Genomic DNA, 12,580 nt, shown 5'->3' with positions numbered 1-12,580 from the left:
ATAGGGATACTGTCAATAGAGGTAAGGAAGGCACAAAATGAAGGTGAGATGTTCTCATAGGAGACAAAGTTGGAAATGGGGTGTTTAGTGGTGCACAACCTAACACCTTTCCTGTGAGCAATAGGAAGGTCAAGATCATTAGCAACAGGGAGGTCAGGACTATCATGGGGAGTCAAGTTACCTGAGAGAGTATGATCTTCCCCCGAGGAATTTGATGGCACTTGAGGTACAACTTCTGAATTCTCCACAGCTCTTGAACTTGGTTGGCCTTTATGACAACGAGAAAAGACACAGAAAGGTGGAGGATCAGGAAGAGAAGGCGAAGAAGAAGAAGGATTAGGAAGAGGAGGAAGAGAAGGGGGGAAAGGAGAAGGATTAGGAAGAGGAGGAAGCTGAATCAGTTTCTCCTCATGCCTACACTCCCCCTGAGGAGAAACAGGAAAGAAGGTAACATCCATGGAGACATAGAATCTCCGAGAAACAGGATCAAAGCAACGATACCCTTTCTGAGAGAATGAGTAGCCAAGAAATATGCACGGGATAGCACGAGAGTCAAATTTCCCCTAGGTGGGAGAAAGGTTTTGGACAAAGCACTGACAACCAAAAACACGAGGAGGTATAGAAAGAAGAGGGGCTTTAGGAAAGAGAAGCTGATGTGGGGCTTTATACTCTAACCAACGAGAGGGCATTCGATTAATGAGGTATGTAGAACAAAGGACAGCCTCAACCCAAAAACGTTTGGGGACATTCATGTGGAGTAGTAAACCACGTGCCACTTCAAGGAGGTGTCGGTTCTTCCGTTCAGCCACACCATTTTGTTGTGGCGTACGGGCACAAGAGCTCCGATGAAGAGAGCCATGTGAAGCAAAGAACTCCGTGAAGTCACTATGAAGAAACTCTTTTGCATTGTCTGACTGAAATATTTGAATCTCGGTCTAAAATTGGGTGAAGACCATCCGCTGAAAATCTTGGATAATTTTTGGTACTTCCTCACGGGTTCGCATTGGATATACCCAAGTATATCTGGAATAATCATCAATGAAGGTAATGAAGTACTTGTAGCCACTCTCAGAAGGTAAAGTAACAGGGCCCCACACATTAGAATGCACAATGTGAAAAGGAAACTCAGGTTTACTATTTCTTTGAGGAAATTGAGTTTTACAATGCTTGCTTAAATGACACGTTTGACAAGAAAAATTAGAAACAGACATCGACTTACACAGTTCTGGGAAAGCCAATTTCAAGGTCTCAAAAGACAAATGACCCAGACGATGGTGCCACGAGTACATTTTACTCTTTTTGAACTGACTCATAGACTCTGTAACATGAAAGCCAGTCGTATTCTCCAGCATGTAGAGTCCATCAACCATACATCCCCTACCAATCGTCCTCCCTGAGGCTAGATCCTGAATCACACAATGGGTAGGGAAAAAAGTCACATAACAAACAGTTTAAGGAATTTGTAACACTATTGACTGAGAACAAATTCATAGGGAATTTTGGAACATGAAGAACATCAGAAAGAGTAAGACCGAGGGGAAGAGAGAGAGTTCCTTGACCAGCTATGGAAGTGTATGATCCATCCGCTAGTCTCACTATCTCTTCCGGAGAGAGGGTGATAAAATTGAAAGTAAGAGGACATACCAGTCATGTGTTTTGACGCTCCAGAATCGATGATCCACGGAGAGTCAAGGTTGTGTGAAGAGGCATGGAAAGCTGTGGTAGGATTACCTAATATGGATGCAAAAGAGGTGGTGGGAGGAGCATCCATCTAGCGAATTTCTCTACCATAAAGCTCCAAATGGTCACAATAGTTGTGTTGGCTATGTGGTGTTTGAGTCACAGTAGAAGTGGAGGACTGATTCTCCCAAGTAACCATATTGGCCATGTGGTGTTTCTTGATACCTTGTTGCCTGGGTCTTCTAATTACATCTGAGCCTTGCTTCTTAGGTAAATCCTGAGCCCACTTTGGTTTTCCATGGAGATCCCGACAAGTATCTTTGGTGTGGCAGGGCTTCTGACAATTAGTGCACCACAATCTTTCCTTATTCATGATTTTGGGTTTAGAAGTACTCAAAACAAAGGCACACTGCCTTACAGAGCTGTTACAGTCCACAACTAGGCACTTGATGATTTTCGGTTTAATGGAGAACCAAACACAAACACTGCAGCTGCAGTACTAGTTTGTATGACCTACCCTTTGTAGGAGTCCACAGAACAACATACGAACACTGCACTTACAGTGTAGCCAGGTCTAAATGACCTACAACTTTACAACTTTCATGCAGCTTCTCAGTAGGAACAGTAATACAGCAATACAAGTGGTGGTTCACCACACCTAATCGACTGATATCCACATTCCAGGGCAGCCGAATAGTCACTTAGGGTTTAGGGTTCAACAACAGTCCCTTAGAGAGCTGAATAGAGCAGCACACAGTTGAAGGAGGGAGAAAAAGAAAACAGAACAATCCCTACTCAGATTTTAGGACATTAATAGTCCATCGAAAGAGGGCAAGAAGAGAACCATAAACAGAGAAACTTCAGTTCAGTACCCAGATCACCCGAACTGTGAATAGGCAGTACACGCAGTACACTCATGGACTCAATCTTCTCTGCAGGCCAGAACCCTTTTTTGTACATCTAGGATGTTTTTCCACAGTCTTCTTAGCCGATGAACCCCAGAAAACATGTAGCAGAACTCTTTTCTGCGCTAGGAAGTTGAACAGTCAACTCTCTTGTAGCAGAACCATACTCGGCAGAGGAGACTAACCGCAGCATTAGATAATGCTTCCTCTTCCTTGTCTTCGAGCATCAGGACCATAGTTCCTACGCAGCAGTGAAGTCGGTCCTGCTCTGATACCATGTTGAGCAGAAAAGAAGAAGAAGAAGAAGAAGAAGAAGAAGAGAGAAGAGGTTGCAGACTTAAGGCCTCAAAAGAACTGCTTCATGCGAGTGAAGCATTTGTATTTATACTATACTGGCCGTACAACACAAAAGGACTACAAAATTACAAAAATACCCCTACGGGCACTAAACCTGCGTACAGTACATATAATACACCTGTCAACAGCCTCCATTGAATGAAGTCATAGCCCTTGTCAGAGCTGAGGAAAGCTGCCGTGGAATCATGCTTGAGCCTAAAGATCCCGAAGGCTCAGCCATGGTGGCAAGGGGAGGAAGTTACAATGGTTCAAAGGGTGAGAACAATCACAACTTGGCTCGTGACACAACTACTCGTGAATCTAACGATAACCTCTGGTGCACCTATTGCAAGAAGCCCAGACACACAAAAGATCGGTGTTGGAAACTTCATGGGAAACCTCCCACATCCAGCAAAGAATGGGGAAATCGAGGAGTTTCAAAAGGAGTTCAACAGGCCCATAATGTCTCCACAACCCTGCAGCAAGAACACTCATGTCAGGGACCATTTAATGATGAAGAAATTGAAAGGCTAAGGAGCTTCCTGAAATCCTTGAAACCAAGAAGTGGTTCTACCTCTCTTTCTCTCTCAGGTGAGTCTTTATCTCTAGGATTACATGCCTCGACTAGTGTTTTTCCATGGATTCTTGATTTTGGAGCTACTAACCACATGACACCCTCTTCACTACATTTTCTCACCTATACACCCGGTCCTAGTAATAAAAAAATTTCTGTTGCTAATGGTTCTTTCACCACAGTGGCAGGGATTGGGAATATTCAAATTACTCCATCCCTATTGCTTAAAAATGTGCTTCATGTTCCTAAGTTATCCACTAGCCTTATCTCTATACATAAACTCACCCAGGATGTGAACTGCAATGTTGTGTTCTTTCCTTCTTAATGTGTATTTCAGGACCAGGTTTCGGGGAAGAAGATTGGACTTGCTAAGGAAAGGGATGGACTCTACTACCTTGAAGCAACCAACAAACCATCTCACACTGTTATGCTTGTCACACACGAGTCATTCTTATCTATCTCCAATAAAGATGTAATTTGTCGTCATCACTTCCGTTTCGGTCATCCTTCATTTCCTGTTTTAAAAACAATGCTTCCTCCTTGTTTAAAGGAATTGATGTTTAAACCTTTCATTGTGATGTTTGTGAACTTGCTAAGCACAAAAGGGTTTCTTTCCCAATCAGCAATAAAAGATCTTCAACTCCTTTTTATTTGATTCATTCGGATATATGGGGCCCTTCTCAAATTCCAAACATTACTGGTTCTAGATGGTTTGTCACCTTTATTGACGATTGCACTAGGGTCACATGGATCTTTTTTCTTAAGTCTAAATCTAATGTGGGTACCATTCTTCCCAACTTTCATAACATAGTCCAAACTTAGTTTGGTGTGAGAATTAAAAGGTTTCGATCTGATAATGCTACAGATTATTTTAATCAGAATTTGTCCCTATTTTTTCAGAAAGAAGGCATTGTGCATGAATCCTCTTGTGTTAACACTCCCCAACAGAATGGGATAGCTAAGAGGAAAAATGGCCATCTTTTGCAAACCACCCGAGCCTTTCTCTTTCAAAACCAGGTGCCAAAACAATATTGGGGGAAGCTGTCCTTACTGCTGCATACACCATAAATAGACTACCATCTAAAGTTCTTGACAACCGAAGCCCAATACAAGTCCTTTCTCAATTCTACCCTGATATTCGAACCTCAAATAATCTCACACCAAGAATTTTTGGCTGCACTGCCTTTGTTCATGTCCATAATAAGGGAAAATTGGATCAACAAGCAATCAGGTGTGTCTTCTTGGGATATTCCCCAACTCAGAAAGGTTATAAATGTTATCATCCACCCACCAGAAAATTCTACACCTCCATCGATGTCACATTTGAGGAGGGACAATCCTTTTTCACTCAACCTTATCTTCAGGGGGAGCCCTCATTAATGGAAGATAAGGCCTCGAATCTACTCTCCTTAGATGTATAACCCTCCTCACAGTCATCCAACTGTCAAGAATTACATCCCTCTGAGTCACAATCCTCTGAGCCCCATATTCCCGAGTCTCAAAAAGAGTCAAACAACCCGACCATTGAACCAAATTCAGACACTGTTAACCCCACCAATGATGTGCATGATGATGTGAGATATATGCAGGTTTACTCTAGGAGAAGCAATCCAGATCCTCAACTTGTGCAAGTCCAAGATTCAACTCCTAATCCTGGAACTGAGGGATATGCAGAACTTGAACCTGCACCTTCACAGTCTGAGTATGACCTACCTATCGCACTGAGAAAAGGAACCAGAGAATGTACCAAACGCCCATTGTACCCTTTAGCCAAATCTGTGTCGTTCCAATGATTCTCTAAATCCCATAAAAGTTTTGTAGCCAGCCTTAACACCATTCCAATTCCTAATACTCTAGTCGAGGCACTTTCTAATAAGGAGTGGACAAAAGCCATGAGAGTGGAAATGGAGGCACTAGAAAAGAACAACACATGGGAAGTTGTGGATCTACCAAGAAACAAGAAGACTGTTGGTTGTAAATGGGTGTTCACAATTAAGTACAAATCTAATGGGTCGTTAGAAAGGTAGAAAGCACGCCTAGTAGCGAAGGGATATACACAGACTTATGGGGTAGATTATCAGGAAACTTTTGCCCCAGTAGCTAAAATGAATACAGTAAGGGTGTTGCTGTCTTTGGCTGCTAACTATAATTGGGATTTGCAACAGTTTGATGTAAAGAATGCATTTCTCCATGGTGATCTAGAAGAGGAGATATACATGGACATTCCACCGGGTTTTGGAGAAGGCATTAAGGGGAACAAAGTTTGTAGGTTGAAGAAAGCACTATACGGCCTCAAACAATCTTCGAGAGCATGGTTTGGAAGGTTTACAAAGGTGATGCTTAGTACAGGTTACAAGCAAAGTCAAGGTGACCACACATTGTTTATCAAACAAACAACCTCAGGGGGAGTTATTGCACTATTAGTCTATGTGGACGATATAATCGTTACTGGGAATGATAAAAAGGAGAAGGAAGCATTGAAAAACTGCCTTTCTAGAGAACTTGAGATAAAAGACTTGGGGAGACTAAAGTATTTTCTCAGAATTGAAGTTGCACATTCTAAACAAGGCATCTTTATCTCTCAACAAAAGTATGTTGTTGATCTTTTGAGATGAACAGGAAATATGGCATGTAAACCAACTCCCACGCCTATAGATCCCAATCATAAACTTGGAGAAGCCAGCGAGAATGCAAGTGTAGACAAGGAGATATTACAAAGACTGGTTGGAAAACTCATTTATCTTGCACATACATGGCCAGATATTGCATACACTGTAAGTGTAATAAGTCAGTTTATGCATAATCCTAAAGAAATTCATCTGTAGGCTGCTCATCGAATTCTACACTATTTGAAAGCCAATCCAGGAAAAGGAATTTTATTCAGAAGAAATGGGGGATTGGCTCTTGAAGCATATATAGATGCCGATTATGCAGGATATCCAGTAGATAGACGGTCCACTTCTGGTTACTGTACCTTCTTGGGAGGAAACTTAGTCACTTGGAGGAGTAAGAAGCAAAATGTAGTGGCTCGGTCAAGTGCAGAGACAGAATTCAGGGCTATGGCACAAGGAGTGTGTGAGTTACTCTGGTTGAAGATAATTTTAGAAGATCTGAAGATTCCACGAGAAGATCCTATGAAACTATATTGTGATAACCAGTCAGCCATCAATATTGCTCACAATCCTGTTCAACATGACAGGACGAAACACATCGAAATCGACCGACACTTTATAAAAGAGAAACTGGACAGCAAGTTGATTTGCACTCCCTATGTGTCTACAAAAGGACAACTGGCCGATGTACTTACTAAAGGGCTCAATAGTACAGACTTTCGAAGAATTATAGCCAAGCTGGGAGTGGAGGATCTCTATTCACCAGCTTGAGGGGGAGTGTTGGAAAATGTGGGGTTACTAGTGCAGATCTATATTTGGTAGTTGTGTAAAAATAGAATTGTATATATTCCTAGGATTGTGGAAGGATTGATTTAGAAAGTTTTTCTTTCTAGTTCTTTCTTTCTATTCTTATACTTTTTATTTTCTTTTCTTTCTATTTTTAACTACTTTCTACTTTCTTTTCTTTCTATTTTTTTCTTCTTTCTATTTATTGCAGCAACTTACTGTATAAATATGTCGATTGACAATAGAATGAAATACATCAGTATTCTACCATTCCAAAACACCCACCCATACTTGTTTACAAAATTTCACATTGGTTCTAGAACAAAGATCATACTTGACAGAAGGCAAGAATAAAGGTAGAACAACATGGATGGTCTTCTAAGGGGAGGCACTGGTAGCCCTAGCATGCACTCCGGCTTCTCAACCATTGGCCACAAGCCCATGAATGCTTATCACCACTTTACCCAAAGTTTATCTTTATCCATCGGTAATCTCCACAACCATTTACCCAGTGAAGCCACATTCCTTTGTAGTAAATTGCCTAACCCTAGGCCACCAGACTCCTTATTCCAACAAACCACTTGCCAACTTACTCTAAGGTCCCTCTTTTGCTCCATTGGCTCCCATAGGAAACCCCTCATCAGCCTTTCCAATTTTTCCCCACACTTACTGGCATCTTGAACACAAACATGTAATTCACTAGCAGGTTTGCTACTGTGAATCTTATCAAAGTGATTCTTCCACTAAAAGACAAGTAGATTTTCTTCCAAGAGACGAGGTTTTTAGCAAATTTCTCAACTATGGGATCCCAGAAGCTACTCTTTCTTGGATTTTCCCCTAGAGGCAAGCCCAAGTATTTCATTGGCCATTGAGACAGCTCACAACCAAAAATATTTGCATACTCTGTCAACTCTCTCTCATCCAAGTTAATGCATACAATGCAACTCTTCTCAAAATTCACTTTCAGATTGGAGATCTGTTCAGAAAGTTGAACTTCTAACTTGAGATTCCTAATCCACCTTCTATTATCACATTCACAAAACAGGATTGTATCATCTGTGAATTGTAAGTGAGTAATTGGTATCCCATAACGACCTAATTTCCATCCCCCAAACTAATCTTTGTGAATATGCCATAGAGATTGATTTTCTCAAGACCTCAACCACTAGAGTAAAGAGAAGGAGGGAGAGGGGGTCCCCTTGTCTAATTCCTCTAAGAGTTGGAAAGAAATCCACCATAGTTCCATTCACCAATATAGAGTAATAGCAAGATCTAATACAACCCATTATCCATTTGCACCATTTTTCCCCAAACCTAAACCTCCTCATTACCTCCAACAAGAGCGACTAGATTTTGGAGGGCTGAGGGTTCAGTTCTATGTTTGGATTGGGGATATGTTTTTGTCCAAGCTAGATGGTTGATTGAGAGATTTGGGGCAGTCAAATTGTCTGTTAATATGATTTGTTGTTTCTTGCTTCTTAGGGGTGGTAAGGGTACTCTTCTTTTGCTATGTGTTTATCTTTTTCCTTATTATGGTACAATTGGCTGCAGGTGTGGATACTATCTCAAGGTTGATTATAGTTTTCTATTGGTAGTGTATAGGGCTGGGTATGGTCAGGGTCTTGCTATTTTTTCTTCCACTCTTTGTTCCATCTGATGATCCTATTGTTGGCTCTTCTATCCTTTAATTCCGTTTTTTCTCTCTGTTGAGCCAAAAGCCATATATGATTTGTGTAATTACATCTTTTGAATTTTAATGAATTTTCTTCTACCAAATCAAAGGAAGTGAAGCTACTTCCTACTTCCATTAGAACTGAAACAAAATTCAATGGTGATCCCAATGTAGGTCAACCTTGCATAGAAAGTTTCACATATTCTTCAAACATTGATAAAAAAATATTCTTTAGACATCCAAACTCTTCTTTTGAGGGATTGAAGACATTATTTGACTGCTCTAGTGCTCCTTATATCAACACAGCAGCAACGTCATCCATTTATAGATGAGTTCTTCCTCCAAGAATTAAAAAGTAATTTTCAGTGTGATCAATACTACAGAAATGATAAATGACAAATCCATAAGTCTCACACTTTCTCACATAGACTATTTTGTGAACACATGGGGCTTTAAGACAAGCTGAATGCCTTTGCATTGTCCATGCTATGAGAGAAAACTATTCATGATTTTCCCTTCAGATGTAAGTTGCAGGCTTGCTATTCTTTATGGTAGTCAATTTCATATGCAATTCTAAAATTTTCAAGTTTCAAGATCTCAAGTAATAAATTCAAAATTTTATGTTGTAATTCTGTCTGGACTTGAGTTTCAGTACTGCTAACAAGTTTGTCAGATAGATATGTTACAATCAAAAAGCTTTTTTTATTTTTGGGTCAAGAGACAATGTCATTGTGTGGTTAAAACCCAATAAGGGATTTTTATCATGTAGTGACTAATACAGAATTTTTGAATTTGCTTCAATCTTTTTCATAATGCATAAGATGGGATGCATTTTTTTTACTAATTTATTCTTTTTGGTTCTCAAGAATGTTGTTATATTTCCATCAAGGGCTGTGGCAATTGAGAATGTGCTTCGATTGTTTTCACCACGGCTTGCTATTGTTGATGAACATCTGACCAGATACCTACCCAAACAGTGGTTAATATCTCTGGCTATTGAGGTATGTTACCTTATGTTCCTTTTTTATTTTTATTTTGATATTACAGAACATGGATTTTACTAGTTCTTCAGGTTTGGTCTGTGAACCTGTAGAGGTTAAACATACTACTTGTTCCATGTGGTCCATGTAAAATAGCCTGAGAATAATCATTTATTTGGTGATGTACAATACCACTAATGTTTTCAGTAAGTGGTTCCTTTAGTCATTAATAAGTAAAAGGGAGTGTTTGTGACAATATCAATGTTGATAGCTTGTAACAAAAATATATTAAAGATAAAGGAAGTATAGAAGATGCATACAAGAAACAAAGAAGAGAGGGAGGTAAGGGGAAGCTCAATAGCTCTAAAAGAATGCACACTGTACATTTTGGGGTTTTCTCTGTTTTTGGGCTGTTAATAAAAGTAAAGGAGAAGAAAGAAAATAGAAATTAAGAATAAAATAAGTAAATAAAAATAAATAGAACCAACTTGCAAATCATTAGAAAAAAAGTTGAACCAAGGAACTAGAGATTTGATTATTTTCTTTAAATTAAATGAATGTAGAGGGCGTGGTTTCATGCACAGAATGAAGGACAGCTAGAGTAGTACGTTTTGTTGAGGCATTGCAGAGTTTCATTTCAAAATAGCAGTTCTATAAATGAGCTTTGTCATCTTCAAATAGAAACAAAGGGGCACGCAATGGATTAACCCAACTGTTGTGCCAAGGCCCGCCCTTGGATATTTTCAAAAACCTGTGAATCCTTATTGTTATCAGCGATATTTTCTAACTCTATGATGTAGGACCAGCTCAGTTCTAGTCCTTAGAGAATGATGAATGGTCTTTTTGATCAGAATTTTATGGCTGTTGATGGCTGTAATGGCTTCTTGAAGGAATAAGAAAGAAAATTGGGAAAGAAAGAAGAGAGAAAACCTGGAATCACTCACAGGGTGCCTAGAATCACTCTAGGGAATGAGAATCACTCACCATAGTTAGCATAAGCTGAAGAAAACTCTATATTTCATTGCCTTTTGTGTAAAACGTCCATACGTATTCATAGACTCTAAACTCATAATAATCTTAGGAGTCAAACTGTTAGACTCATAATAGTCTCAAGAGTCAAACTATTAGACTCAATAATCCTAGTAGGAATCAAACTAAGCTGTCATATCCTATTTCAATTTAAAGAAGACTTGATAACTCTATTTCTACTTATGCAATGACTCTGAAATTTTAAACATAAACAAACTATAAATAGACAATCAAACCCTATTATTGGACCCTACAGAAAAATTGTAAAATGTCAAAAATACCCTTGGTGTTCAATTCAGTCCAAATCTCAAGTACCATCACTGTGCCATATCAGGACCTGTTGTAAGGCCTTATTCTTTCTAGAATAAGTCTTCAAGGGTGTTGATCGATTCCTATCATCTCTCCCCGGCTTGAAAGAACTTGACCCCAATGAGTTAAAAGCATGGTACCTTTCATAAAAATCTGGCTTGAGATAATGGAAGTCTTAAGTAGTGATCCAAGAACTCTTAGACATAGGCTTTCCTTTCCACTTGACAAGGAATTTCTGATTCCCTCCCGTAGCAGTAGATATTATTTCCTCATCTAAAACTTTCTTTGGAATGTCATTTCGAACTGCACTAGTTGGAAACTTAGGTAGAGGAGTCTTAAAAGAATCCACATGTCCAAGATAAGGAGTTAAGTTCTCAACGTTGAAGATAGGACTAATTCCCATGTCACCTGGAAACTGTAGAACATAGGTGGAAATTCACGCCCAAATCAATCCTAAAATTAGGCTCAGTGTATAGGTGAAGTTGATTCAATAACAGTTTTCAACAAAATTGCAATCCAAATGCATGGATTGAACCAGGGAAGGTGAACTTGAAATTCCTATGAATTTTTCTTGCAAAACTCAGAAGAAAATTGATGTTTATCAGTCCTTGAAAGCCTAGGTCGTGATGGGTTTCTTGGAAGACAAAAAGAGAAGAAGAGAGAACAAGAGAGAGTGGTCTTTTAGTCTGGTTTGCCCTCTTCTTCTTTTATCTCCTTATGGAGCACTCTCCTAATCAAATTAGGAGATTATCCAAATCTAATTTGGATCTGGACTCTATTAAGAGATAAGCCTTATCCTCTTAAGTTGTCATGTGACAGTTTACTTAATCTTATTAATTATGGGCCTTAGGCCCACTTCCTTCCAAGGTTCACGACCCAAGATGTTGCATGGCCAACTTAGGCCTGATTTGTATGGCGTGGAACCCTACAATGACCTCACATAAGTTCACATGTGTTTATCCTAACCTTTATGAAAAGGCTTAGCCAAATTTTTTGTTAATCGCAGTGAACCCCTGAGCACATCACTATGAGCTCAATATGGGCCCAACATTTCTTCCTAAATGATCATTGAATTCAGCCATCTTATGAAGATTCAAGGATAATGGACTTAAGTAAGATAAAGCTCATATAGTAATCTGCCCTGTAATGGCCTCTTACACTTAACCTTTCGACCCATAATGATCACAATGTTTGCTGGAATGAAGCTGCCGAAGGAGAAGAGAAGAAGAAGAAGAAGAGTTGAGAATGGCGGCAATAATCTCTCAGTCGGCCCTACTCTATTATTAATAAGTGTATTACATAATATTATACAAATAGACTAGAATGCCCCTACTTAGTGATGGGACACCTAGACACAAAAAAAAACACTAAATAAGATTAGGCCCAATAACAGAAGACTAAAGACCCAACAAAGATAAATAAACATATTAAGGCAGCCAAACCAACACTTCCCCTCGAGCTAAGCATGGATGTCAATCATGTTTAGCTTGCCAAGTAACTCCAAGAATTTTACTGTAGCTAGCCTTTTAGTTAAAACATCCGCGGTCTGCATCTCGGAGGGAGTATAAGGGATGCATAGTTCTTTTGAGACTATCTTCTCTGACAAAGTGGCGGTCTATCTCAATATGTTTCGTTTTATTATGTTGCACTAGGTTATTTGCAATGTTGATGGCAGCCTTGTTGTCACAATACAACCT

The 12,580-nt window shown here is 39.5% G+C and overlaps 1 protein-coding gene across 1 annotated transcript in view; it reads left to right on the top strand.

The window, feature by feature from the left end:
- Window positions 1–12,580, top strand: part of MMT (methionine S-methyltransferase) — a 120,576-nt gene that overhangs the window by 22,601 nt on the left and 85,395 nt on the right. Inside the window, exon 8 of the mRNA XM_088947708.1 lies at window positions 9,432–9,566. Coding sequence (XP_088803834.1) covers window positions 9,432–9,566 — 135 coding nt within the window. The remainder of the gene's footprint in view (window positions 1–9,431; window positions 9,567–12,580) is intronic.

This window comes from Nelumbo lutea, chromosome 5 (assembly GCF_056320005.1).
Source record: "Nelumbo lutea isolate HS-2025 chromosome 5, American lotus-T2T, whole genome shotgun sequence".
NCBI classification, from domain to species: Eukaryota; Viridiplantae; Streptophyta; class Magnoliopsida; order Proteales; family Nelumbonaceae; genus Nelumbo; species Nelumbo lutea.
Note: the sequence above shows the minus strand (reverse complement) of the source record. Positions and strands in the feature narration are given on the sequence as shown.